Source organism: Ascaphus truei, chromosome 4 (genome assembly GCF_040206685.1).
Source record: "Ascaphus truei isolate aAscTru1 chromosome 4, aAscTru1.hap1, whole genome shotgun sequence".
NCBI lineage: Eukaryota > Metazoa > Chordata > Amphibia > Anura > Ascaphidae > Ascaphus > Ascaphus truei.
Window position 1 is genome coordinate 104,227,548 of NC_134486.1, and position 27,732 is coordinate 104,255,279.

Below are 27,732 nucleotides of genomic sequence, written 5' to 3' on the forward strand. Positions count from 1 at the left end.
GACTAGGCTTTCACCAATGCCACGAGAAGCCAAGTGGAAACTAAATAGCAATGGGAAATTGAATCTAACTGGCTAATTATCCAACCCCTGTCTACTTAGGGTGACATTGGATCGAACTCTTTTCTTCAAAGCACATGTCAAGAATACAAAAGGGAAAGTCAGTGCCCCCAATGTCATCCTCTGAAAGCTGAACACCTAAAAGTGGGGAGCCAACACAGCTACATTACAAACCACTGACAGTGCCCTGTGCCACTCCACGGCAGACTATGCATATCCAGTGTGGAAATGTTCTGTTTCTGCCAAGAAACTAGACTCTGTTCCAAATGAGAGCTGTTGTACAATAACAGGCTGTCTAAGGTCAACACAAACGGCCAGTCTGTACTGACGGGCTGACACTGCACCACCTGATATCAAAAGGAAAGCGGCAAGTCAAAGAGAAATATCACGGCAAATGGAAAACCCAAAGCATCCACTACAGGCAGACCTCGGTTATCCAACGGAATCCGTTCTGGAAGTAGCGTTGGATAGTGAAACCGTTGTAAAGTGAATCCCATGTTATTCAGTGGCGGTGAGCGTTGGATAACGCATTCCAGCGGCGAAAAACGGCCCATAGGGCTGCATTGTAAAGCATTGGATATGCCATTCATTGTAAAGTGAAACGTTGGATAGCAAGGACTACCTGTATATGGTCACACGAACACCTTAAATCATGAAAGAGCTATAGGACCAGTGTTGCACCTTCGGATATGACTGACTTACATGACGTCACAAAACAGCCCCATCAAAAAAAAACTGTCACATAACATCACAGGATCGCAGCAATGTACTTCCCCTGCCTCTATGTTCATGTTATATCTTAAATACACAACAGCAGTCTGGAGCTAAATGAGTTTTAAAAAAATGGAATCAAGAGTTGTTACCAATGTGTTTGGCCCTGATAATAAAAGTGTTAAAGGTACAGCCCCATATCTTTCCACATACATATTTACTTCACTTTGACCTTTCCATTGCATCCTTTTTTGCAAAATCTCCCATTAGCTTTGCAGGTGGCTATAAAAACGGCCATCGTTGTGAGCAACTTCAGTCTTGTTGCCACTGAGGCATCATTCTTCATTTAGACCTATATGGCATATATGGCCTGTAATAAAATCAGTATAAACTTGCATCCTTTTATTTGGTCTGCAAAACTAGGGAGCCCCAAAAATTGCAACAGATTCATCAATGGCAAAACTCCAAATGCCTTGAATTAGATATTTCTTTCATAAATACTGTTTGTTTGGGTTTTTGTGCAAGTAGGCGGAGACATTAGTAAATAGGCCCATATGTTCTGCATCCTTTCACTATATTGATAGTCTTGAATACCTAGACTCCATCTATCCTTCCTCCACACTAACACCCATTAACTACACACACGGCATACTGAGCATGCGCAGAACACTCCCACCCGCCGAAGACTACAAGCCTCCACATAAAAACCACATTGATTATAGCGCCTGAGACGCGAGGGACTCTGCGCCCATGCTATGTTTGTGCTTAGTGCCCATTCGCGGTGACAGCTTCGGCGGCTGAAAGTAAAAGAAGAGGATCACAAACTCGACTTCTGTATTCCCCCGCTAAAACAACCAGATATGTAAATGGTGCATGCATCCAATCCTCGTCAGATCTTTACACTAAGGTTTCGCCCGAATCCAAGATGGCCGCGGGTGTTTACAGCCTCTCTCCCGACATTCTCTGCGGTGACGTCACGGAGGACGTAGCCTCCCGGCAGTGGTGGAATGACCGGTCCCTTAAAAGGGACTGCACCTACAGTACTTATGTGTGGAGGGGCCAGGCTTCGGTACAGGCGCATGCCCGGACCGGCTGTCAGCGGTTATGCATTGTACATAGGACGGTTTTGCTACGTCAAGAGAGTTTATATATAAGTAAGTATGTGTTTGAAATACATGTATGTAAGTATATAAGTATATTTATATATGACTGTATATTGCATGTAAGTTGATTTATATAGAGATAAATGTGTATAAGTTGCTCTACATATGTATGTATTTCAATATGAGAAACTTCCACCTAATCCCCCCCCCCCCCTCCTGTAAGTCAATGAAGGAAGCAGAGGAAATCTACAATATTTTTGTACTGAATCTGCCTGATGTTGGTCAGTCTGTATACTCGCATGATCTGTCATTAAAAATGTGGTGTGTGTATGTATATGTATGTGTATATATATATATATATATATATATATATATATATATATATATATATATATATATATATATATATATATATATATATAATCTCTGCTATCACCAAAGTGACAGCAAAGAAACAGCACTCAAATTTCATCAAAGCAAAAAACTGTATTGACAAAACACAAAAGCACAAAGATAACTAACGTTTTGGTCCTCTAAGGACCTTTCTCGGGGTGGTGCACCACCATGAGGAAGGTCCTTAGAGGACCAAAACGTTAGTTATCTTTGTGCTTTTGTGTTTTGTCAATACACTTTTTTGCTTTGATGAAATTTGAGTGCTGTTTCTTTGCTGTCACTTTGGTGATGGCAGCTGTTACCTATGCTTACTCTATGTGAAACATGTACCTTGTCCATTGACTTATTTGCTTGGAGTGCCATCTGTTTTGATATATCTCTATATATCTCAATCTCTATCTATCTCTTAGACACACACCTTATCTTCTGTAGCAATTTATATACCATTTTGACGTTTAGTGCGGTTACCTTTTTATATTGTCTGGGTAGTCTGTCATTCTCAGCATCCATGAGGTGCATTTATGAAGTTTTCTGTTGACTGACTAACTTCTGTCTGAGGTTTGGCGGTTGACAGGATGGGAGGTTTGGAGGAGATGTCTTTTAATGTTTTATCCTCTGTTGGCATAGGTTCCAGATCTTTGATTTTATTTTTATTTTTTTTTGTATTGGAGCAGGTGTTTGCATGGGTATTTTAATACAGTTGTGGTTTGTCGCAATAGTCTTTGGCTTGTATCCCTTCTGTCTGAATGACTGTCAGGGTTGTGAGGTGTCTGTTTCTGTCTTTAGTGTCAGAGCATATGCAGTGATATCTTATCTTATAGCCTGGCTGTGTATAATAGCTCTTTTTTGTATGCGTGGGATGGAAGCTGGAGTTATGGCGGTAACTACTTCTGTCTTTGGGTTTCTTGGACTCAGGTGTGTAGTTTGCCATTCTTCAATGTTACTGTGGTATCTAGAAAGTTCACTAGGTTTGCCCAATCTATTTTGAGCTTAATTGATGGGTGGAATAAAATTCCATGACTTCTAAAATTGTTTTAGATTTACTTACGTCTGTTCATATTACAAACCGATCATCAATGTATCTTTAATATTTCTAAGGTTTGTGGAAGCGTGTGGTTGGGAATCTATGTTTAGTATTTGCCATAAAAACATTGGCAAGTTGCAGTCCCCATTAGTTGTAGGTACATTCCCTTGGTGTGTGTGTGTTTGTGTATTCTAACAGTTTGGTAATTACTTCAGCGCTGTATTTCTGATCCAGGGGCGATTGTTGCAAGAAATTGCGAGCATGCCTCGGTGCCGTCCTTGTGGGATATGTAACTGTATAGGGATTCTTGTATAACAATGTAACCTGTTTCTCTCTTGCAGGTCTCCTAATAAAATTTGAGCCATGAAGGTACCAAAGCTACCCTGTATGCTGTTTTGTGTCCTGGGCATAGCAATGTTTGTCACCTATGTCAGATGGTATCCAAGTACAATACTAGACAATGCTGGCCTTTCCCCCAGAAATGAAGACGAGGAAAGTAGAGGGAGGACTCCGGATGAAGTGTTTTATGGCATCATGTTTGATGCCGGGAGCACAGGAACCCGAATCCACGTTTATAAGTTCAGCAGGGCACCCAATGGTAAGTAACAATTTGGTATGATGCGAGTATTAATGAAGGGCTTTACTGCTGAATGTTACTGTAAGGCTGGGGGGTGTGAGATTTTCTGGGGGAGGGTGGGCCTGGCGCTTACAGACCCGTGCTCTTTCTCCTCCTCCCCCCCGCCCCCCCCCCCCCACACACACACACACACTTAAATAAAATGCCAGGGGAGCGTGCAAGGCCGTGTCCATGGAGAGCGCGGGCGGCGCGATCAAAATGCCGTGCCTCTATGAGGGCGGCCATAAAGCGCGCGACCGATGCAGAGCGCTGGGGCTCGCGAAGCACAAGGAAACAACAAATACATTTTTTTCTGTTGTGTAACGGCCAGGTCACGTGAACGGTTCGCCCAATGAGGGCGAACCAGCTCTGTGACGTCACGGCCAAGCCTCCGCCCCCTTCCTGTCGTATCTACCTAGAAGGCACAAATCGCTCCAGCTAGAGGCGCGCGTGAAGCCGCGTGTGCACGCACACACCGTGGATGCGGCCTTACTCCCTCTTACCTGCTCTCAGCCGGCTTCTGGCGACACGTTGCCATGACAACGCAGTGTCAAATGACGCCACGGGGTCAAATGGCAATGCGTTGCCATGGCGCCGTGACGTCAAATTGCGCCACCGATGCCGTAGAGAAGGTAAGGGGGGTCGCGTGAGCAGAGGGGGGAGCAGGCTGGGGCGCAAATAAAAATGTGTGTGCACCCCTGGTGTAAGGTATTCTTATTTTATTAAAACGGTTTATTGAGATACGTAATGGGGTATTTGAGTTTGAAGTTAAGGCAAAAAACAAACAAAGTGCTCTACAGCTGTCACACATTGTAAAGAAAGTCACCATTCATGCTCCATAGTTACAGTATCTACAAGAGACTTGTGAGGTCTCAAAACACTGTACACAATTAGGACTATGAAGCACTCTCGCATTGGTCTATAAAGGGTTTGTAACCCGCAAAACATTTTGTTCTATAAATAGAAATCGGTGTTATTGTGCATGATGTATGTACCCTGGGTCTTCTAAGGAACTGATCTGTGTGTGTGTGTGTGTGTGTGTGTGTGTGTGTGTGTGTGTGTGTGTGTGTGTGTGTGTGTGTGTGTGTGTGTGTGTGTGTGTGTGTGTGTGTACATTATAGACAAACTGTAAGGAGTTGTCAAAGGTGATTTTTTTTTTTTTTTTTTTAAATAATGACGTAATGGTAATTGTTACTATTGCCTATTCCCTGGCTTGTAGTTTGATGTTAAAACTGCAATTCCACCCCCTCTCCCCCATGGAAACCTATATGAATTTAACTCCTATGTTAGTATCTTGTTCCCTGAGATCAGTGCGGACTGCTGCTCTAACATGCTTATGTCAGGGTTTTTAAAGGGCATGCCTAGTTTTGTCAGCATGTTTATAAATGTAGATGTTTGAACATCTTAAGTAGTGGAAACAAGAGAATAATTTCTGAGGAACAAGGATATGTGATGGGGGTTTGGCGCAGACCGTTCCTCTTGCAACCTATGTGCACAGTCATCTATTGTGTTTAATTGGAAGATATGTCCATGCTTAGTCATACAAGGAGAATATCTGACTGATGTTTGACAAGAAATGCATTTCCCTTCCTGTTTGCATATTAATACACCTCCAGTCATGGAGAAAGCATGGAGGTATTACATCTTTTTTTAGTTCCATGTTCGTGCACCAGACTTTCCCTAAATATGTTGGAAAGGAAGTTTGCAGAATAGTATAACTGTGTATTTGTGTGTTGATGTGCTGTACACCACGCAGTAGTATATAAACACGTAGAGTGGTTTTTATTATTACATATAACATGTGTATTTATTTCCTGCCTCCCCCCACCCCCCCAGGAGCACCCATTCTAGACCATGAAACATTTGAAGCGTTAAAGCCTGGACTGTCTGCATATGCTGATGACCCAGATAAGGTAAATCGAGGGAAAAATATATATGAATAAAGTGTTAACTAGTGTGTGTGTGTGTGTGTGTGTGTGTGTGTGTGTGTGTGTGTGTTAAACAGTCACCACCTTCAAATGTAATGAACCAATGGCAGTAACATGGTTAAGAGGATATATCAGAGTGAATCATCATTTCGTGGTTTTGTAAATAAGGCACATGGCCTCCCTATTTTTAAGTACATTTTGTAATCCTCAGAATATATACCAAGGGAATGGTTTGCTTTCCTCTGTATATGCCCTTCTGTAGGGTGTATCTTAAGCAGGTCCACGTTCGGAAAATGTGCTTCGGGCAATAAAGGCTGTCATATTATGTCAAGGTCTGGCTCGTGGATGACAAAGAAAACTAAGAAATTTGACTTTTTTTTTCCACTTTTGTATTAAATTCCTTTTGAAATGTATACAGGAGTCGCTCCAGCACGGTTCGGTGGAATCCTGTCCTCTTTACTGGTGTCAAGTACTTCGATTTTGTGCAAAATTAAATGGGCCATATTTATTTGTGAGAATCGTATTATAAATTACAGCTGTCTTCTCCAAGTCTAACAGAACTGTTCTACAGATTTTTGCTTTTGCCAAGTTACCAATTAGTTGCTGGCTCCTTTAGCATGAAAGCAGTTAAAGAAGGGGCAGTGATGAGAGATCTGAGATCGGTCGGGTGAATTGAAATGGAAGTAGGTGCCATGACGGTCTCAACCCTTTTTTATTTTGCCCTTTTGCTGCACATTATACTGGAGGCGGCTCCTGGAACACCTGGGTATATGCATATGTACATAAACTGTCTGCTGAGAAACAGGCTTATTAACTGCTCTCAGAAAAATAGGACCAGGGCAACTTGTACACTTTTACAGCTAAATCATAAAGCATCTGGAGCTCTGATACTGAACTTATTCTTCATTAAACCCTTCACTTTTAATGGAATTAAGCTGAGGGGTCTGTATGAAGGCAAATGTGCCAGGGCCGCCAACAGAAATCGTGGGACCCAGGACAAACATTTTAAGCCGGGCCCCCCATGTCGGTGGTATTGCGAGCCTCACGAGCTCCCTCTACTCCCCCCATATATGATAGCGATCTATCTATATCTAATATATATATATTTATATATCTCTATCACACACATCAGATAAAAAAAAAAACCCTCCCCAATACATATAAAAATTACCCCCACACTACGTATTTAAAAAAAAAAAAGACTTGCCTTGTGGATGAGAGAACTGGCGCACAGCCAATGGAGTGGGTCACCAAAATATTCCTCTAATGGTCCATATAAAAAACGGAGATAGACACCCTCCAACGCGTTTCGTGTATCAAATATACACTTTATCAATATACACCTTGATAAAGTGTATATTTGATACACGAAACGCGTAGGAGGGTGTCTACCTCCGTTTTTTTTTTTTGTTTGTTTGTTTTATATGGACCAATAAAGGAATATTTTTATTCAGTGTTTTGGTGACCCACTCTATTGGCTGTGCGCCAGTTTTCTCTTTTCCACTATACTAGCAACTATACTTGGCTGCACGCAAACCACGACACAAGGATTGGGGCATATATGTGAGCACCATTGACTTTTTATATTTATGCATTGTTGTATGCTGTGAGTCCAGGGACCATCTCAATGAGGATCTGACAGGGGTCATCACCACCAGCCTGATCTTCAGGGATCATTTTTCCCTTCAGGGGACTTCTCATCACTATATAGCTCACTAGCCCCAATCCCAACACCTTCCTGAATTATTCTATAATTGAATGACATGGATCCAGTGCTGGAGCGCATTAATCACGAACTGCTCTTCTTGTGGATGATCATGTTGGGTCCAGTGGATGTTTGGGCCCGGATGCCGGTGATCTCGCGGCCGGAACCCGACTCTCCCCTTAGCAGCAGCCTGCATGCCTCTGTCCCACGCCGAGCTTCCGACAGGCCTCACTCTCATGCCGTCGCGCACCAGAAGCAGAGAGGGGCTGACGTCAGAGCGCTTCCAGCACGCTGACGTCAGAGGCCCGTCTGTGTGGGACTGAGGGATAGTCATGCTGGCTGCTGCTAAGGGAGAGCCGGGGCCCGGCCGCGAGAGGACTGGCAGACGGGCCTGGCTAGAAGTCGGGCCCAACTTGCAGTGCCAGCCGGCCAGGCCCCCCCCGACTCACCAGGGCGCAGACACACCCTGTTGGCGGCCGTGTGGTGGTGCTATTGTGGGACAAACACTGTACCATATGTGTGAAGCAGACAAATTGTGATGTCAATCAATATGAATTCCTCTTTGATACATTATGGTGCAATTATTTTGCCCTAGAATTGCACCAATTAAGGCTTTCGGGGAACAGAATAGCATTGTATTGTATTGTATGTCTTTATTTATATAGCGCCAAAAGTGTACTCGGTGCTTCACGAAGAATACAGTACAGGGAATTTTAAAAATACAATAAGTGCAGCAAAAATCAGACAATGGGAAAGGAAATCCCTGCCCCAAAGAGTTTACAATCTAAGAGGTTTGAGGGGAAACTTAGAGACAGCAGGTGAGAGAATAAGTGCTGTAGATGGGTGTTATATGAAAAGGTTAGCACCATTTTTAAAGGGGAAGAGATGGCAGGGAGGCGTAGGTGAGATCAGGTGTGTATGTCTGGCTTCAGGCTTAGGGGAGATCCCCAGCATCAGGAAGGAGTAGATAGAGGGTGTGAATAGAGTATTTGTGTGGGTGTTTTTATTGAGGGGTAAAGAAGATGGAGATATATGAATAGAGTTGAAGACATGGGTCTGGTAGAAAGAAATGTGTATTTTGAAAAGAAGCGAGGTCAGAACAAATATAAATAGTAGCAGCATTATGGCAGCAGTAGTTTAGTGCTGAGATGTGTGGTCTGGGATAGAAAATGTCCACCTTTCCAACGTAGTTCACATCCAGGATTGAGGGTCCGTAGGTGTTCTGTAGTCCCATTGTTTCCCTCCTGTTGAACTCCCTGTTAAACTCGACCATGCCACTTAAAACTGGGCCACTTTGAATCTTGGGCTGCATTGCCAACACTTCTGCCGACCCGATCAATGGGTAGATTGCCAGCTGGGGTACAGTACCTGGTGATGCAGAGTTTCAAACCTCTACAGGTTGGAACATCTGAAAGTTGTCTTCATAACGCGTACATTTTACTGTCAATCTGTGCTGACGTGGAATTACTCTTGCTGTACTTATAACACTGCCAGGATGTCGTAAAGGTACAGCACGTGTTTGTGTATAGCATAAATAAGTGATGTGTGTGTGTGTGTGTGTGTGTGTGTGTGTATTTATGCTATGATCTTTCAAGTTATGTAAAGTATTTAGTGAGAAGACTGTCTGTCTTCAAATCTAATTGCATCTCCTTTTGTATGACTAATGATGGCATCATGATTACTTTACAAAGGTCATACATATACATTTAGCAACTAACTTCATCAGACTCTGAGACAAGTCAGTCATGTTTTCACAATATACAGATATGTAAAAATAGGAAACGTTTACCATAACCCTGTTGGTGCCAGAGGTGGCATGTGAGCAGAGTGCTGTGGCCCCTCCTATACTTGTGATCTATTGCTGATAATGGAACCGAAGGGGAGGAGTCCTTATCTTTTTGTAAGATTGTGTTTTTAAGCTCTACATTAGCCAGAATTGGATCTCCCCCCCACCCCTCCCCCCCTACAAAAACAAGCATGAAGACTCTGGAGTTCCGGACTCCATGACGTAGTAGCTACGTCCATGGGAACGCAAGGTATTAATGGTGATTTTGAATCTTGCTAAGGAAGCTGATGGCACTGATAAATTGCTGAGGGAGGTGTTGACTCACTAAGTGGGACTGCCCCTTTAACACTTTTTAGAATCAACCATTTTATATAATCTTCACTGGGTTTTTTTTTTTTTTTTTTTTTTTTTTTTTATGCTTTCAGAGCACAGCAGGAATAATTGAGCTGCTAACTATTGCTGAGAAAGAAATACCTAAGCATTTATGGGATTCTACTCCTTTGGTTCTCAAAGCTACAGCTGGATTACGTCTCTTACCAGGAGACAAGGCACAGAAGCTGCTTGATAAGGTAATCACAATAGTGTGTTTGTGTGTGTGTGTGTTACATCATCTGCAGCATGCACTACTAGAATAGCTTGCTAGGGTGCACCTGAAACAGAATGACATGGTCAAAGTTGAGGCACTCGCAGGACTTCAAGGAAATGCAACATAATGGATGTATTTTATTTTTAAATTTTTTTTTTTAAATGTTATTGTCGTTTTACCTTTTGTTCGCATGAGTGTGCCAGTTCCAGTATATTACACCCTTTACCATGCACCTCGTACTGACTACCTGTTTGGAGTGCTGTGTACTGTGTGTGAAGAAAGCACACAATAAAAACTTTACCACCCAAAAAGAAGTGCGGATAATACTTATTGTATCAAAAGAAATGCACTTAAAATATTTAAATTATAGTACTTCTATCTAATCTGCCCCTATTAGTGCAGCCACCAGAGTCGTAAACCCCACAATATGGCTGGCTGACTGAATGGTGTTCAAAAAGAGCTTGGACGCTAAAAAGAGGAAAATATATAATGTAGTATGTTCATTTACTTTGTGTTTAAACAGGAGGTATTGCACTCACATAAAATGACTTGATCAGTAGCATGCAGGCATTATATTCACCTCAGGATAGTGTTGTCTTTGAAGAAACAAAGTGTATTTCATTAAAAAAAAAAAAACAAATGGGGCACATAGTGCATATCCTCTTTTAATATATAGAGCACTAAAAAGATCAACCTCAAGTCTCCGTTTGTAGAAGCTTTCAATGAGACCCGGGGGGGGGGGGGTTCTTTACACATTGTATTGAAGCAGGGGGTCTCCGAAGCTGAACTCCATTCATTTCAGCTCTGGGGACCCCGTGCTTCCAGAGATATAGACACCTCTGTAGGGGATGCTGGTAGCTGCTCCGATACCAGGGTTCACATTGTGGCGGAGTTCCAAAGCTCCCTTCGCCCTGCGGGCCAATAGGAAGCCGTGATGTCACCAGGTTCCGCTTCCTTAAGCCAATGGGGGCTTTAAACTTTAAAACCAAACTAGCTCAGCCGGAGCGGGTAACGGCACGGCACCCCCAACGGAGGCAAGTACCTCCTGGAAGCAGGAGATCCCCAGAGCTGAAATGAATGGGTTTCAGCTGCGGAGACCCCCTGCTACAAACCTGTGTAAAAAAAAAAATAACAAATTTAAATGAGAATTTTTAAACAGCCGGAATTGCTCCTTTTTAAAGTCACTCCAACTTTTTCAGATGTCAAACAACCTGTCATTTCTTTACATTTCAGTTCTTTGTCTCCTTCATATAACTTTTTTAATTTTATTATTTGTCAGTTTGTATATGGCCTGCAACAAGGATGCACATCCGTTAGCAGCGCCCCCAGGCCAGATCTAGCCAAGAAAGTCGAGCGAAAATAAATATTTTCCTTTTGTTATACTTGGCTTGACTTGCATGAAAAGATTGTCATTCAGCGCTGAACTGTTTGCAGCAGCGGTTGACTTCTATGCAATATTTTATTTACCTGTTTAATGCTAGAAATGTATGCAATTTAAAAGGCCTAACTCGCAAGCAATGGAAACCAGTGAATTCTTATATTTTGTTTTTAATTTTTTTTATTAAGTATTTAGTTGTGTATCTATTTCTTTTTAAATGTTTCTTGGTTTTTAGCTAATAATCAATACTTCTGATTTAATAGGCACAGGTTTTGCTAAATCTTGCAAGTGAATGAGCTTTAAAAGCATCAATGGGCCTTATTCTGTACTGTCTGAAGTGGCCGTTTCCTGCCGACAATCCAAATTGACTTTTTTAATGGGGATTTTCGGTAGAAAACGGCCCGTACTGCCGCTTCGTACTGTGTAGAATTGTCCCCGAAGACTTGGCACAATGTTTAACAATAAAAATCAGGAGATGGGAGTTATTGTAACTTTCAGTTCTCATTCTTACATCTTCAGAATCATTCTAGTGTCCAGTGCAGAGCATGAAATAGCAGCTCCACAACGGCAGGCTGATATCTCCCTCTTGCCGACCAATGTATTTTCCCACTTTCCAAATGTCCAACCAAGCTCCTGGCTGCTGAGCTGCATGCTGTACTCCATCCATCACCTGCAACGTGTCAGTTACTTCCCATGCAGCCCAAGTCTCACTTCAGTGTGACTTGGGGAGCTGCCTGAGGAGGAATGGAAGGAACATGGGTCATTAGTGGAGCACGGCACAAAAAGCTCCTTCAGCCAAGTCCTTTGTTTGGGGTGCACTGTGTGTTTAAAGTGGCAACACAGGGCCCCCGGAGCTGAAGCATGCAACTTTCAGCTTTGGGGGGGGGGGGGGGGTTGCGGTTCAAATTTATTATTAAATCAGGAATCGGCCTGGCATTTTTAAGTCTGTTCTGCTAAACTGCATGAAGTAGCACCAGAATTATCAGGGAAAATCACAAGGAAACTGAAGGATCGTCTTGTTAGCAGAACACCACCCCCAGCCCTAAGCACTAGCTGAAGGCACTCTCAAGCAATTTATTTGGAGAACAAATATATGTAATTTGGATGACATAACTGACAGGCAATTAAAGAAAGCAAACAAACTCCTTGTGTGTACTGAGGCCTGCCTGAAATATATGTACAGTACCATATGCATTTCCTGTGGGTCGTAGGATGGCAGCTTTTGCAAACGAGCAGTAACCGGACCAATGCGTAAATGACAGACGGATGTAGCTATAGGGTTACGAAGGGGCCCTGATTATAATTGGGGAAGGATTTTACAAATGTAACGTAAAAAGAACTTGTTAAATGGGTTTTTGGACATGTTGTTAAGATTTCCAGCCCCTGACAGGTTTGTTTTTTTTGTTTGTTTTTTGTGTTTTGGGCCTCGTCTTTAGTAAAAAGGGGCTCAAGACTTGATGTGTTTTCTTTCCATGAACCCTTTAAGGGCCGCTGCTCCTCCGGCACTTGTGATCGCTCTGGTACTAATAATGGGACAGAAGAGGAGACACACAGAAGGTGATCTCCCCTATGAAAACGAGCTATTGGATTATGATGTAGCTACTAAGTCATGGGGTCTGGCACTCCAGGGGCCCCATGATGTAGTAGCTATGTCTGTGGGCACCAAAGGGTTAAACCTGCGGATCTATGTTCAGACAATGGAAGCATTAAGTCAATGTTGTACTCTATCAATCCTATGTCACTCATCTACCTGTTGTGTGTTTTAGTTTTGTTATTGTTTGTTTTTTGTCCACAATAAATGGTTTTTATTTTTATGGTTTTTAGGTAAAGGAAATATTTCAGTCCTCTTCCTTCCTGGTAGGAGATGACAGTGTTTCCATAATGAAAGGAACTGATGAAGGTGAGTTCGTTAACCTGCCTCGTTTTTAATGGTTGTAAATAAATTATTATGGCGAGATTGCAATGCATAGCTGTATCTGTGAGATACCAGAAATCATGTTAAGAGCCCAGATGTACCACGTGAAGCTCGAGTAATACATTCCTAAATATGTATGTATGTAATACTGATGCAAAGGGGATCCCACTGTATGACTTTAAAAAGAAATGGTCAAACTGCAATGTCTTTTTTAAAGTTTGTGGCCATTGGAAATGGGCAAACATTTCCCATCTCACATATTCGTGCACCTTTTTGTTTTGTGTTTTTGTTTTTTTATAAATAAAACTTGCACGGTGGCGAATGGGATGGGGGAAAATTAGAGCAAATGGTTTTTAAGAGATTGGCAAAATCTTGCTTAACATCTCCTGCCATGTAATTCTAAGCAATATAGTGGCACGTGTTGGCTTAAATCCATGTTTGCGTGTTGGGAATGTCCAAAACTCCCCAGTTTTGTACATCTCTGGGGGCCACCAGTTTTTTTCTAGCCTTTACCATAATCAAGCCGCACAAAAAAAATACAGAACTTTATTTTTTATTTTTTTTAAGGCATATTTGAAAATCTAGCTTCAAACAATATTACGGGCAATAAATCTGTGACACCAATTTATTTATAAATTAGATTTTTATTTTATTTGTATCAATGGCTAAGGTGGGGGGGACAGGCTGCCAATAGTACTGTATCCAACAAGTTACAAAACTATTATTTATTTTTTTTTAAACACTCAACTGGGTAAACTATAGTGTTTGTGAAAAGTATTGATGCGTAAACATTAAACACCAAAAACGAAATGTGTCTGTTTGGGTCAGAACTGGTTGCTTACTTGACTGACGGCTTAGACCTTGATACACAGTTGTTTCTCCTTGGGACTAGTCACCTTACTGCAGTTGATGCCCAGTCCCTTGATGCATCACTGCACTTTATTTTATTTTGCTCATGGAACTAACCAATATCTTATCAATTCTGCCAGGAATATTTGCTTGGATCACCGTAAACTTTTTGATGGGTAAGTACACACTCAGCAGTTTGATGTGGGCATTGAAAGTGTTATACCAAGTGTGTGTGTGTGTGTGTGTGTGTGTGTGTGTGTGTGTGTGTGTGTGTGATCTATCTATCACAAATTATCTTATGTTTTCAGGTAGTTTAACTAATCTAGAAAAGAAACATGCCGGGGTGTTGGATCTAGGAGGAGGATCCACACAAGTCACATTTTATCCTTACAGTAAGGTAAGGACAGAACATGTTTTGACCTTTTTATTTCACCTGCGCCTTGTTCTACCCGTTCAAAAGTCAAGATACAATTACATTTAGTTTCTTTTAACTTGGGTAATGTTTGGGTATTTACTCTTGTAAAACAGTATACAGGCAGTCCTCGGTTATCCAACGGAATCCGTTCTGGAAGTAGCGTTGGATAGTGAAACCGCTGTAAAGTGAGTCCTGTGTTAATCAGTGGCGGTGAGCGTTGGATAACGAATTCCGGCATCGAAAAACGGCCCATAAGGTTGCGTTGGATATGCCATTTGTTGTGAAGGGAAACGTTGGATAACGAGGACTACCTGTATGATGTCCTTTTTAAGCGTATGCGATGGCCAGACCTGGTATCCTTTCATTAACCCTTTGTGTGCCCCATGACAGTCACTACATCATGGAGTATGGTACTCCCAGGGGCCCCACGTAGTGGCTGCATCATGGCCTTTTTTTATTTTTTAGCTGATTGTTTTCCAGGGTGTTTTGGCCTCCAGTGACGCCACAATCAGAACATCGGCACGATCGCCAGTCAAAGGGTTCTATTAAATGGCCCAACCCTGGCTCGCCTACTAGAGCTGATAGAACTGCTCAGCTGCTAACTTCATCAAACTTCTTCTTTTTGTACAAAATAACAAGAATGAAAAGCTAGATTTTCTCTTGGTTGAAAAAAAATCTTTAAATTCTTTCTCTACTGGGGGAAAACTACCAGCCGGGAGCAGAGTTGTTGTTGTTGTTTTTTGTTGTAAAAACAAAGTGCCTCACCAAGAAGCTGGGAAGCCACGATCTGCTGAGACCTTGCTGTAGCTGTTCAAGGCTAACATTCTACATCATGTCTAAAGCATCTCTAAGTTTGCCGCCATTTTTGTTTTTTAGGCTTTGAGAAGGTAGAAAAGAGACCAGACTCCTATTGTCCTTCCATTACAAGATTTTATTTTTATGTTGCACCATAAAACAAAATGGCAGAAAATTCAGAGCTGCTTCAAAGCACCTTCAGTAACATGTGCTTCTCCGCATACACCAATGAGGTGGCAAAGATGCCAAATTATTCCAGATGCGTATGCGCTCTAGTTTATATATGTAATGACTTTTTTAATTGCTATGGCCTAATCTTTGCGTTTCATTAATGCTCAATGACGTTTTTGTAGGTTTGAGAAATACATTTTGGGGACGGTAGGACTTGAGACCTGTCAACTTCTTAACACATTAGAACAGCGGTGGGCAAAGTGGGGGCGTGCTCTGCAACAATAAAACTTACCTTGATTCAGACTCTATGACGCCGCGGGGTGACGTCACACTGCTGTCTCCATGGAAATGGGGTCACGTCGCTTGACGCCACACAAGCAAAGGGGGGGGGAGCTATTGTACCTTTTTGGTTCTGATGTAATTGATTAGGGATTCCACATAGTGGCATATATAAACTGTCCAGAAAAAATGGAGAGTGAACTCCTGTAATCCAAATGCTAAGCAATCATATGTATAGTATTTTGATATGTAATCACTGTCCAGGTATAGCTTAGAATTGGAGTCTCCAAACAGGTATAAAGTATAAAGTGCATATGATATAGATGAACGTGGGGTGGTGATAATATGTATATGTATAAACCAGTCGGAGGTTAATGAGCAAATGTGGACAAGGGGCACAGGAAAATGTGACCACCGTCATACAACGTGTGACCCATACAAGTCACAATATTGCTAACCTAACCGACTGGCATCAGATACACCCCTTCCAGCCAGGTTGAGAACTGAAATCATGTCCCGTATTGAACCATTAACGGCTGCCGGGTGTGCCGTGGCTTGGAGAAAACACGTGTACGGCGTTCCTGAGGGAGACGCCATCAGAAGGCACCGCTGCACTGTGATCTGGCTTGCAAACCAACCCCTCACCTCACCGGTGTATATGGTCTGGGAGCTGTGCCTCTGCAGACGGCCGCGCTGATCTGGGGACCCACGTGATGGTGCGTGTGCACGCACAGGTCGTCCAGGGGCCGCGCCAAAGCAGCGATCAGCTGTGCTGGGACTGGGGAATCTGTGTTGCGGTGTGATCCGGCGTCTGACAACTGGATACCGCCCCTCCGTGGATGAATAGTCACCTGCTGCAAATGGAGACTCCTGTGTGCTCCATTCAAAAACGTAGCATAAAATGTAGAGATGAAGGAATGGTCACTACTTTCTAGAGCACCAAACACAAGCGTGAAGAATAAAAAGTTCTTTATTGCAAAAAGCTGGACATCATGGAACAAAGCTCTGACGCGTTTTGTCCCGTGCAAGGGACTTTATTTGATAAAGTCCCTTGCACGGGACGAAACGCGTCAGAGCTTTGTTCCATGATGTCCAGCTTTTTGCAATAAAGAACTTTTTATTCTTCACGCTTGTGTTTGGTGCTCTAGAAAGTAGTGACCATTCCTTCATCTCTACATTTTATGCATATATAAACTGGGTTAAAAGATGAGACGTTTTCCTGCATTAACATTTTTATCCCCGTTTCTGCCTATTTCTTACTCTGCCCTCCCTCTTCTTTACCACATTCTGCGTCTGTGTGTATACTCCTGTGATTCTCAGCCGGCTCCAAGTTCCTTGGGGTCCCCGGTTGGGAAGCGCTGAACGAAACCATTTGTATGTATATTTTGATATCACTCACCAGGTACGCAGCGTTTCACAATCCTGACAGACGTCCCATCTGTATTAATTTCTCTATATTGTGAGAAGTGCTTCGAGACATGCATGTAACATGGGGAGAAAGCAAGGAGTCCCTCTCCTGAAGAGCTTACAATCTAATTGGCGTGTGTGGAGACTATGAAACAATGTGGTTGTATTTTCGATACCATTTGAAAGTAGTCTATTTTATAGAAGATTTCAGTGCTGTAGGATATCCTTGTTCTAGACATGTTATCCAGATATTCTGCTGGTTTATGATCTGTGAATTACATACAGTTTGAGTTTCTTTTATTTCATACCGGTTTTCTTTTTAGAATACTTTTCCTAGTGCACCAGCTGGTTATATCTCCACCTTTCGGCTCTTTAACACCACGTACACGCTTTACTCTCATAGGTGAGTATTTATCTGAAGCATTTCAGCTAACTTTCAAATTATTTATTGCAGTGGTTCGGAAACTGTTGTGAAGATCATTAATACATACGTCGTCGGGCTATTTTTCTTCTGTAGCTTGTATCATTTTTATTATCACAAATGAAAGATTCTTTAGATCCCAGTTCAGAAGTGTTGATGTATATTATACATGTGTAAAATACAATGGATAAGCAGATCCATGTGTAATAATAATCCCATCAAATTATTAACATTTTTTGAAGTACTGATTTTGGGGCAATAGTCTAACTTGTAATTAAACTTGCATTTCTTGCTTTTTTTTATTTTTTAATCTATCTCCGGGGACCCCATGCTTCCAGAGATACATGCATCTGTAGAGAGGGGTGCCGGTATCCATGTTTAAATGTCCCTCATCACATGGGCCAATAGGAAGCCGCAAGGCATGACGTTGTGGCTTCCTATTGGCCTGCAGGATATTTAAGCCGCCATTGTTGGCCCGGACAAGCACCGTGGAAGCTGCTACATGAAGGAGATACCGGCACCCCCTATGAGTAAGTATCTCGGAAAGCAGAGGGTCCCATGGGCTGAAATTAACGTAGTTCAGCTCCAGAAACCCCCTGCTTCAATCCTATAACAAAAAGAGAGAAATGCAACGTGGTCTGCTGCTTTAAACAGAGGGCTTGGTTAGGGTCTAATCCCTCAATGCAAAAAAAAAAATCAACTACCATTATTAATGGTGGCCAACGGTCAGCATTGTAGCTGTTTTCAGATCTTGCACCCCACAGTATGTCCTGCTCATCCTAAACACTGCATGAGGTTTGAGAGATTAGAGCAGGCCTGGGGAATTTGAGTAAAACATTGTAGTGACTGTTTTTGTCTTTACAATGCTCTTTCCCCCTCCCCCCCCCCCCCCCCCCCAAGGTATTCATCAACGTTTGTGTTTTTACTTTAACAGTTATTTGGGACTGGGATTGATGTCGGCAAGACTGAAAATCTTGGGAGGAGTGGAAGGCAAGCCTTGTGAGTTACTGCAGTCTCTTGTGTTTCCAGTTCAGCACAGTCCTATTAATGATACATGTGCATTGTCAATGTCTCGTGCCAGAAATTCATGTGTTTTTTTTTTTCTCCAAATCATTTTACAGTGAACGGAGGAGAGGTGTTGGTAACGCCCTGTTTGACGCCAGGATTTGTGACGGAGTTCAATCAAGCAGGAATAAACTATAAAATAAAAGGACAAGCAGGTAAACCATATGTTGCCTTTTTTTATATTTGACTTTCATTCTAAATTGCTTTGTGAAACGTGCTCTGTGTTGTACCATATATTGAAAGTACAAGGAAGAATAAGTAGCATTTTTTATGTTTTGGAAAACGCTGGATTCTTTTTAGGTTATGATAACATATATGGAAACGGCATTTTACATAACTAATTTTTATTTTTATTTTTTTTCCTCTCTATGCTTTGTCATGACCTGTAAACCAGGGGGAAACAAACTTTTAGCGTTGCGCCCCCATGCTCGCACCCCCCTCACCTCTTGTGCCGGTGCCAAATGACACCGCGGGGTCACGCCGCTTAACCCCGCGGCGTCATTTGAGGTCACGTTGCCATGGCGACTCATGTGACATGACGTCACATTGCATTGCGGCATCATTTGACGCGCTGTGCCATGGCGACGCGTCAGAGCAGCCTTCTCAATCAAGGTAAGTTGAGTTGCAGAGGCCTCACGTGATCCCCCAGCATTTAATTTAAATTCCTTGGGGAAGAGCGCGGGACCTCTGCAACTGCCCGCACCCCCCCCCCCAAACAAATCAGGGGGGGGGCACGCCTCCCTGTTTGCGCACCGCTGCTGTAAACAACACTATCACTTTTCAATAAGTTCGGTATCAAAATATTGCATCCATTAGTCAGTCTGTAGATCTTTGCTCTTTTCACAGCTTTTGCTTTGTCTCTTCTTTTGAGGTAGAAATCCGCCTGCCTCTTATTTCTAAAGCGCTTTTTTTCCAACTGTTTATTTAGCAGTATAAGTTATGGGGTACAAAAAATAGGGAATGGGTGGGGGGCCAAAATAACTAATTTTCCGTCGCTGTCCTGGAACAGGATTGTGTTTTCTGTCTTCAGGCTGCCAGCACTCCTCAGCCTATCTGTTGCGACCCCTTGTGGGTTTCTTAGCTTGAGCTAGTTGCCTTGGCAACCCCCCTGCCTTTTTACCAGAATGGACTGCTCCCCCACCCCTTGCCAGGTGGTATTGTCCCATTTAATTTCCCATCAGACCAGCTTGCTGTCTTTTAGTACCAGCAGCCATCTTGAGCAGACATCTCTCCTATCCTGGTAAAGTTATTGATTTTTTTTAATTTTTTTTAGCTATCCCTATATCTTGCATTTAACCCACTTCCCTCATAGCTCCCCTTCCCCTCCATTGCTCTCATGTCCCAGTGTTCCCTCAGTACTTTTCCACCTTTTTATTTGTTTGTTGTTGCCCCAAATAAACACTTCAGCAAGTAAGAAGGTTCCCTTGCTTGATATATAGGTTTGAGTTAACCTGCCTGTCCCTACTCATCTATCAGGTTCCCTCTCAAATCCATGGGTTCGTGGGCCAGCAGGTTCAGTGAGTTATAGCCGTGCCTAAACAAGGCCAAAAGCTTGGCCCGCCCCCCTTTAATTAGCCACAGCTCCCAAATTGGTAAAAATTGGTTCGATCTATCTTGCAGTCAGGCTGTAATCTTCTCCATAGATAACACATACCAAATTTTACGCTTGATGTTGATATCGGGGATCATTTGTTTCCGCCACATGGCTGCGATGCAACACCTGGCCGCTAGAAGTATGAGTTGTCCGTTTTACTGTAATGTTTAGGCAGGCCCGATGGTCACACTTGGAGTAGAACCCATCATGGTGAATATTTGTTTCCATAGTGGGGAAAGCCGGGGGCATTGCCACCTGATCCTGTGTCCGCAGCCGTGGAAGCAGAGGGGATGTGTTGCCTAAAGCACTTTTTATACCGCAAGTCACTAGCTTGAAACCACCATTTTCAAAACTGAATTGCATTAATCGGTCCACTTCTGCTGAAGCCAGAGACACCCTATAAAACTATTATATGTATTTATTTTTGTTTCAGAAATACCCCTGTATGAATCATGTTACAAAAGAGTGTCAAACGTGTTAAGCGAGAGAGTGCACAAGGCCAGTGAAGCAACACAGCTGTTCTTTTATGCATGTTCTTATTACTTTGACCGGGCTGTAGATGCTCAGTTGATAGGTAAGCCATTGCTATATATGTATTTACTTTTAACTCATTTAGTGGCTGCAGCACCGACTGCCTTTTAAGGTCCATCAAGTGGTGGGGATCGATTTGTATAGGAATCTGCTATAGGGCTGATACAAGCAAACAAGCTATTGACTTTTTTCCCCCAGTGTGTAAACACAGCTTTGGGAGTATGTTTGTTTAGGGAGAGAGGGGCGATGTAGTGGTCAGGTTGGTGATCTTGACTACATAAACTGATCTTCAACAAAACCACTTTACCTCTTTATGCCTTGAGGATTAATATTCCTGTTTATGCTCTGTGGTAAAATAACTTTAAAAGAGAACTTTCAATATCTCGGAGGATCATTCTCGGGTCTCTGTGCCAAAATAAATTAACGTCGTTGGGTAACAAACATTAGCCACCAGTATACTTGCCAAGCAATTCCAGATCGTCTGCGTGATAATGATCCAGTCCTACTTTTGTATTCATATTTGCTGAAGAAGGACCTGGCCTGAATCTCAAGCACACAATTGACTTGTAACCAGTTTTGCCACTAGCTTCCTGTGACTGTTTGGGGATATCATTGGAATTCTTTGCTTAGAAGGCATGTGGGGGAGTAGCCTAAAGCTGCCTGGGATGTGAAATAGGCTTTTTTGTGTTGGGGAATGTCTGCAGGGTAATTTGTTTGTATGTCGGTGAATTTACTACTCATCCTGACTCTTGGCACAATGGGAAAAATAAATGCATTTCTTATCTAACTTTATTTCCTCAGATCCAGAGCTTGGTGGCACTTTAAAGGTTAAAGACTTTGAGATGGCAGCCAAGAAGGGTAAGAACATATGGATGCAAAGTTTGTTTAACTTCATCAATATGCAGCCTATATATTTAAGTTGACAAAACACACAAAACCCCAGCAAGCTCTTTTTGGGAACCCCTGAGCCCCCACAAAATATATATGTACAGCTAAACCCCGTTATAACGCGGTCCTTGGGGTCCACAACCCAAAGACCGCGTTACAACCGGGGTCGCGTTAAAATTTCACCGGCATCAGCTCTGGAGCTTCCTCATTACAGATTTAAATCTCCATTTTGCCGCCTTACCAGTGCTCTCCTCTTCCTGCTGTCCACGTGCTCATATCTCTCTGCTCTCTTGCCGTCGTATGCCATTGTTTTTTTCAAACATTCAATTCAATGCTTTATTGACTACCAGACACAAACACAATTAAACATTAATACATTTTGTACAAAACACATGCAGGGATTGAACTCGGGACCTTCTGATACCAATGCCTTGCTTCTTACCTCTACACCATAGGTTTGGTGTGACAAGACAGAACCTATAAATATATTTATCCTCTACAACACAAGGTACATGTCACTGTAAAATCTTAAGTCTATTTCTAGCTGTCTATGACATCACACAGTTCTGTGGTCTAGTGGAAGAACTTCTTACCAACATATGCAAGGGTCCTGGGTTCAATTCCTGTATGAAATGGTATAATTAACTTTTTTAATAAATTATTATTTTAATTATGTTGTATAATTTATAAATATATAATTCTTTATTATTCTTTATTAAATAATAATTATTCATTAATCAATAATGATGTATTAATAATAATTCATTATTAATCATTCTTTATGATTAATTATGTATTATTAATAAGTATGATGATTAATTATTATTAGCAGTTAATTAACTAATTAATAATTAATTAATTATGTATTAAGTATTAATAATTATTTTTTAATAATTATTAATTAATAATACTAGTATTATTAATTATATTATGATTAATAAGTATGATTATTAATTATCATTAACAATTAATAATTTTGACTAATTAATAAGTATTACTAATACCTAATAATTATTAATACCCAATTAGTAATAATAATTATTAATACTTAATTATTAATAAAACTTATTAATACTTAATAACTATTAATAATTAGTAAGTATTAATAATTGTTGTTAATAATTAAGTATTAATAATTATTATTACTAATTGGGTGCTAATAATTATTAAGTAATTATTAATACTAATTATTAATAATTAGTAAGTATTAATACGTTTCATTAATAAGTAAGTATTAATAATTATTATTAAGTATTTAGTAATAATTGTTAATTAACTGTTAATAATAATTAATAATCATACTTATTAATAATACATAATTAATCATAAAGAATGATTAATAATGAATTATTATTAATACATCATTATTGATTAATGAATAATTATTATTTAATAAAGAATTATATATTTATAAATTATACAACATAATTAAAATAATAATTTATTAAAAAAGTTAATTATACCATTTCATACTGGAATTGAACCCAGGACCCTTGCATATGTTGGTAAGAAGTTCTTCCACTAGACCACAGAACTGTGTGATGTCAAAGACAGCTAGAAATAGACTTAAGATTTTACATTGACATGTACCTTGTGTTGTAGAGGATAAATATATTTATAGGTTCTGTCTTGTCACACCAAGCCTATGGTGTAGAGGTAAGAGGCAAGGCATTGGTATCAGAAGGTCACGAGTTCAATCCCTGCATGTGTTTTGTACAAAATGTATTAATGTTTATTTGTGTCTGTGTCTGGTAGTCAATAAAGCATTGAATTGAATGTTTGAAGAAAAAAAAAACCCCGATGGTACACGACGGGCAGAGAGATGAGCACGTGGACAGCAGGAAGAGGAGAGAGATGAGCTGTAAGAGGAGAGTGTAAGGCGGCAAAATGGAAAATTTGAGATGCAGGTAAGCAAAATGGAGGCTTTCAATTCGGGAGCCATGCTCAGACCGCGTTATAACTGATTCGCGGTATAGCGAGGCGCGTTATAACGGGGTTTAGCTGTATATGTGTCAAAAAGAGTTATTGAGCGTGGCATATGTATATAACAGTCGACAGAGAAGCCCAATGCTACATCCAACGTGACAAAATACACAGTGAAATACTTATATATTCTCTTGAAAAAGGGTCATTTAGTTTAACCCTTTGGCCAAAGCATTGTAAGCTTGCGAGCCCTGACAAGGCAGACCCTGTTCGCAAGTCCTAACACTACCAGATAAAATACTAATATATGAACATTTGGGAAGTGTTTCATGAACAGGCCGAGAAGTGTTTCCATGGCAAATTACCCGTTTTCACATGGGAACACCATTCTCACACTTGGGTCTTTTAATATTATATTTAATAATATATGACCTAATTAGTGGGTTCCTGAGCTCTAACACTGCAGAGATTTTGGTATTGCTCACCTGTGATTAATTGTTTTTGTCTTTATATTTATTCATAAATATAACCATGACTAACCTTTCTAGGAATAGAAAATGCAGTGCATAGTGTCACCATGTTTTGGGGGTTTGGTATCCCGTAGTAATATCTTGTTTTACTTGCTCCTTTTTTTTTTTTTTTTTTTTTAGAATGTAAGAGTACAGAAAAGGCTCCAGCAAAAAGTCCATTCCTTTGTATGGATCTGACATATATAACCGTCCTCCTACAGGATATGGGTTTTCCAGACGAGAAAGAGCTGAAGGTAAATTTATACTTTCATTAAAAAAAAAATAATAATACCCCTTGAGACAACTAATTGCTTAAATTAAACATGTCCTTGAATTGTACATATTCTCTAAAGAATTGAGATTTGACGATGGTGTTTAGCAATAGCGCCATTTATAATACCGGGGTGGAGAGAGATACAAAAAATATTAATAGACTATTTCTTCACTCAACTAGAGCCAATAGGAAGCTGCGATGACATCCGTTGCGGCTCCCTATTGGCCGTGTGACGCGGGTTATTTAAACCTCAAAGAACTGGCAGCACCTTCAGCGGTAAGTATCTCTGGAAGCACTGGGTCCCCGGAGCTGAAATGAATGCGGTTCTGCTCCCGAGACCTCTTGCTTCCCACCTATAAAGGTTTTATTTTTTACATGGTATGCTGCTTTAACACAAACGTTGTTGTTGTTGTTGTTATTATTATTACTTCCATTTGCAAGAGTCCGACTTGTTGTTTGTCGAATTTATTTGAAGTGTATTTTATATTAAACCGCACCATTTATTTTTGTGTAAAGACAAAACTATTGAATATGCTAAAAAACTTTAATAAAACACGTGTTCTTCTCTTAACAGCTTGTTAAAAAAATAGACAACATAGAAACCAGCTGGGCCTTGGGCGCAACTTTTTACTATATGAATATACCGAACTAACTTCGCACATGAAACCCTTTTGGGTGAAGAACTGTGAAGAATGTGACTCTGGGCATTTTTGTTCATCCTCCACTGAGGAAAAGGGCTCTTAATATTAAACTGTGACGCTGCTTTGCAAGCTGGTACATTTTCGGACGGTAACACACAGACTGTAGGCTCTTCATAAGAGGGACACTGTTTGCCATAAGAGCATAACATGTTTACACTGTGATGGGAATTTTTTGTTGTGTTTTTTTTTTTTTAAAGAGATAAACGAATGATATATTTTTATGATTTTAAATATGGAGCCACATATGATCTATTATGCAAGTCCATGTTCCTTTTTTATTTCCATTACTCTCTTGACCCCACTACAAAGCTTTTTTGACTACTTTTTTATAGCCACGTTCACTATTTTTTGCATTGCACACCAATCTGGTCCTGTTCACTGAAGCTTCTTGCATAAGTAAATTTAAAGTGAGTGAGGAGGTTGCGCAGTAAAGATGCAAGAGAAGTAGAACTATATAATGTACGACAGATCTATTTCATCTCGGGGTCAGTAACCGTGAGCTCGTAAGTCCCAGTTACCAAGTGGTTGGCAGGCGGCTTCCTCTCTGCAGCCTTTTCAGGAGTTTTACATTTGTGCTATGATCGAAATGGATGGGTGTTACATTTTACAGTGCCAGATGTTGGTGCTATCGGACCTCGCTCAATTCCAGCTCATGTCATCGCTTCAGATGCCAGATACTAAAATAGGGGGGGTCAGCCAGATCACCCCCCCTAGTACAGAGGTGGCCAACTCCAGTCCTCAAGGGCCACCAACAGGTCTGATTTTTCAGGATATCCCTGCTTCAGCACAGGTGGTGCAGTCTTCGGCTGAACCACTGATTGAGCCACCTGTGCTGAAGCAATGATATATATTTAAAAGCGGACCGATTGGTGGCCCTTGAGGACTGGGGTTGGCCACTCCTGCACTAGAATATGAGCAAAGTTCCTATGATATTCCCGGTACATCATGGAAGTATTGCACCTTTAACGCTGCATTGCCAACTGCTCTAGTAGTGAACACTTGGGTTTACTTGTCTACATTCATTATTTATATGCCCCTATTTATAAACCTATTACAGCATTGAAACCAATCGGCTTTCCTCGGTCATAAATGTGGTCCAGTATTTTTGTATTTGTGGTGTTCCAGTTTTGCGGCTGAGAAACTTTAATAAATAATGCATAAATATTTTATGCCATAGTTAAAGTTTATAAGATGATCCCAACTATTGAACTATTTTTAGGTGACTGCACTATTCTATCCACCTTTTAATATCATCCCAAATGTATACAGTACATGTGATGCATGTTTCTGATGATGCAGAAGACTGATATGCTTGTGAACTTTTTTCAAAGTACATTTATCCTTTTAGCAAAGATTATATATAAATCTGGTAATTTTATATATGTGTTTTTGTATCTGATTTATGTTTTCAATCTCAGGATTTGAGGTAACACAATGGCACATCATGCTGCAGTTATTCTGTAATGTAAATACAATCTAATGAATACAATATCATTGTGCTTTTAATAATATTGTATATGTGCCTATGTAAGCATTTGCTGTTTAATGAAAGGTGGTAACAGTTTGTATTGTACTAAAACTACATTTGCTATACAAGTGACTCCTTTAAATTAAGTTTAAAATAAAAAAAAACCCTTTTGGGGGAAATTGTTTTTATATCATGATGGATTAAGGACTATTTACAAAGCGAGGCTATGCCATAACACTCTACTAATTCACTTTATGAACTGGAAGGTGTTTTATAGCCCTCAATCTTTTCACTTCACTATATTTACTATAACAAATTGGCTTTATTCAGGTCTCCTCCTGGTCAGCGGACCAACTTGGAGAGATTTAGGGTCCTTAATTTGCAAACATAAGACTGGCAGAAGTTAAGGAATCTCAAACAACCGCGTCTCATTTTACAGTTTTACAAACCCATCAAAAGCAACATTAGAATTCTTTTCAAACTTTGCTTATAGATTACTTTTTTTTTTTTATCGCCTAAAGATTGGACTCTGCAATGATAATGTAGGTTTACAATCAGTTCATTTTGGTCCTACATGGAATGGCAGCGTTATCGCCTTGGCTGCTTAAAAATTGAGCAATGTAATGCTTTTTTGCACCGCCTGACAGTAAGAAATGAGTATCCCATGGTCTCTCTTGTACACCGGGCATGTTTTGAGAATAGAATATTTCAAACCATATAAACTGTTTATAATTTGTCCGTCTTACTGTCATGACTTGTAGAGGCATAGTGGACTTTGGTTGAACCCCTTTTGAGTGCGGATGGGGCAGCTGCCCCAGAGTGCCACGGCCCCTCCAGCACTCGCGATGATGGAGTAGCAGGGGACGAGTCCTCCCATTCCACTTGCACACAGCTTTCCTCTGGAGTGCAGAACGCCATCTCCCGTAGACAAACGAGGGGCATTTGACACCATGGGGCCCCTGGAGTGCTAGGTGCCATGATGTAGTAGCCACGTCTATAGGCACCCAGAGGGTTAATACAGTTATGTCCTTCTGTAATGTGCGTAATAATGGAATGTGTTGTATGTATGCAATAATAGAAGTAGATTATTTGTTTGTTAAATGACCGCTACATCAATTCATTAGTGCAAGCATTTGACCCATTTCAATGTAATGCAAGAGACTGGTTAACTGGAGGGCTCAGATGTGCCTTTGGACATGCTACAAAGATGGTACTATAATAAAAATGAATGTAAAACTTG

General features: G+C 40.9%; 1 protein-coding gene across 1 annotated transcript; it reads left to right on the forward strand.

Moving 5' to 3' along the window:
* Positions 1-1,481: 1,481 nt before the first annotated feature.
* ENTPD6 (ectonucleoside triphosphate diphosphohydrolase 6) lies at positions 1,482-27,732 on the forward strand. Its single transcript, XM_075596303.1, has 14 exons — positions 1,482-1,922; positions 3,630-3,886; positions 5,741-5,817; positions 9,749-9,892; positions 13,112-13,187; positions 14,192-14,227; positions 14,360-14,448; positions 17,442-17,521; positions 18,474-18,538; positions 18,661-18,759; positions 20,632-20,772; positions 21,531-21,587; positions 24,191-24,303; positions 24,898-27,732. The coding sequence occupies exons 2-14, from the start codon at positions 3,652-3,654 to the stop codon at positions 24,973-24,975; spliced, it is 1,290 nt and encodes a 429-aa protein (XP_075452418.1). The 5' UTR covers positions 1,482-1,922; positions 3,630-3,651; the 3' UTR covers positions 24,976-27,732.